At 42.9% G+C, this 2,439-nt stretch overlaps 1 protein-coding gene across 6 annotated transcripts in view; it reads left to right on the top strand.

The window, feature by feature from the left end:
- Positions 1-1,948, top strand: part of LOC132026679 (integrin alpha-M-like) — a 44,219-nt gene extending 42,271 nt beyond the window's left edge. For 2 of the 6 annotated variants that reach the window (XM_059414819.1, XM_059414823.1), the window contains one exon: positions 284-1,392. In XM_059414819.1, the coding sequence (XP_059270802.1) occupies positions 284-355 (72 nt within the window). In that variant the 3' untranslated portion in view covers positions 356-1,392. The other 4 variants (XR_009406969.1, XM_059414822.1, XM_059414821.1 and 1 more) reach the window with 4 other exon arrangements.
- The last annotated feature ends 491 nt before the right edge of the window (positions 1,949-2,439 follow it).

Here is a 2,439-nt window from a genome sequence, read left to right as displayed (position 1 = left end):
GTGATTCACAGACCTGTACCCCTGGGGATAAAAATACATGTTTATAAAAAATTTTAAAAAAAAGGTATGAATTTCCCCTTCTCCTTCTGTATTTTATTTCTTTTCTATCTTTCCTGTCTCTAGCGTTAATGCCTCTCTTTCCCTGCCCCATTTCCCCCAGGTCTTTAGAGTCTGCCACATTTTTCTTTGTGCCTCCTGATCTCTGTCCCCCTCCTGGTTTGCATGGCCTTCACCACTTCCCTGGCTTTGCTGGTCATTACTCCCTTTGTCTCTGCCTCCGCAGCTTGGCTTCTTCAAGCGGCAGTACAAGGACATGATGAGTGAAGCTGGTCCCAGTGCTGCCCAGGCCCAGTAGCAGCTCCTTCCCCATCGAGTGGCCTCTCCTGCAAGAAGTAAGACATTGGTTAGACCTACAGTGCAGGTCCTCAGGCTGTTGGACAGATTCATGTATTAGGGGAGTGGGGTGGTAGCAACTCATTCAGGAAAGAACAGCTTGGACTTCCATTCATGTGTGTCTATGTTTGTTCAAGTGTGTGTACAAGCATATGCATGAGTTGTATGCATGACTCCGATGTCTCTTGGAAGGGGATGAGTGCTTTCAGTACAACCTCTCAGGAAGAAGGGAATTGCTTGAGATTCCTTACATGTGGGTGAAGGGACCATTGGACCTTCCTTCTGACAGAGGTGATGGCAGCTTTTGTGGGTGAACATAAAGGGAAATGCAACAGATTCTCTTCAGGAAGAGAGACCTTTCATCGGCAAGGACATAGAGCTGCGGGAGCCTGTTCGGTTGGGTGGAGACCACACTGGAAGAATCATGGTGGAGTCAGGGTCTGGTCAGCCACCAGGAGCCTGTCCACCCATTCCACACTTGAGCTATATAAGGTCCAAGGAGCAGCAGTGGTGCACCTCCCTTTATCTATGCATTTACTTACTATTTTAATGTTATTTTTATTTTTTGGATAGATAAACCCATCTGTTAAAAAAATCAAAAGATGTGCAAGCATTTGTGGTGAAGTTTTCCTTCATTCTGGTCCCCACAGCCTTTCAGGTCCCTCCTAAGGGGCTGTCAAGGTTGTGTGTATTTTGGGGTCTCCTTCACAAAGATTCTAGGCATATGCAAACACATACACAAATACAAGCTTTTTACACAAATTATAACATGTTATTTATACTGTTCTGCATCTTGCTTTATTCATTAATATAGCTCAGATGTTTTATATCGATACATAAAGCATTTTTTCATTCTTTTATACAGCTGCATAGTGTCCCTTTGTGTGGGTGGGTCATAATGTATTTAACCGGTTTCCTTTTGATATTCCCAACCTCTAGCAAATAAAAACATGGTGAATTAATAAATTGAATATGTTACTTTTGCATATGTATAATTTATAGGTTATGTTCTCAGAAGTTTGAGTTCTCCCAGAAGTAAACCCAAGATAATAATTTGAGTGACACTGAAAAACAACCTGAGGGTTTTGAAGGGGTAGGTGGTGGGAGGTTGGGGGAACCAGGGAGTGGGTATTGGGGAGGGCACGGATTGCACGGAGCACTGGGTGTGGTGCAAAAACAATGAATACTGTTACTCTGAAAAGAAATTAAAAAATGTAAAAAAAAAAAAAAAAGAAATTAAAAAAAAAAAGAATTTGAGTGAAAGAAGTTTATTTAAGAGTGTCCCTAAGAGATGGGGAGGGATGTGAGCTGGGAAGGAAAGTATATTTAAGAGACACCACCGTGTATCCCTGCAGAGTCACCTCATTGGGAGTTCTGGGAGACAGTAGAATGCAAACCTCAGCATTGTTCCACTTGAAGACAGAAGGAACTGGAGTATGTCTATGGTTGGCCCTTGAACAATGCTGGGATTAGGGGCACTGATCCCTCATGCCATTGGAAATCCATGTATCTGACTCTCCAAGAACCTAATTACTAAGCCTTACTGATAACATAAACAGACACCTAATTTGCATATTGTGTGTATTATGTATTCTTATAGTAAAACTCAAGAAAAGAAAATGTCATTAAAAAATCATAAGGATAGGGGCACCTGGGTGGCTCAGTGGGTTAAGCCTTTGCCTTCGGCTCAGGTCATGATCTCAGGGTCCTGGGATTGAGCCCTGCATGGGGCTCTCTGCTCAGCAGGGAGCCTGCTTCCCCCTTCTCTACTTGCCTGTCTCTCAGCCTACTTGTGGTCTCTCTCATTCAGTCAAATAAATAAATAAAATCTTAAAAAAAAAAAGAAAATCATAAGGAGAGAGGGGGCAAGATGGCAGAGAAGTAGAAGGCACTGTTTCAACCGGTCCCCTAAAGTGAGCTGAATATCTACCAAAGCACTCTGATCACCCATGAAATCAGCCTGAGATTAGAATTATACACTTCTGGATCTCTATGGGGGCAGAAGACTCCAGTGGACAGATAAAGCAGAGTGGGAATATCGGACTG

The sequence above is a fragment of the Mustela nigripes genome, chromosome 11 (genome assembly GCF_022355385.1).
Source record: "Mustela nigripes isolate SB6536 chromosome 11, MUSNIG.SB6536, whole genome shotgun sequence".
Classification (NCBI taxonomy): Eukaryota; Metazoa; Chordata; class Mammalia; order Carnivora; family Mustelidae; genus Mustela; species Mustela nigripes.
This window is presented reverse-complemented; position numbering and strand designations above follow the sequence as displayed.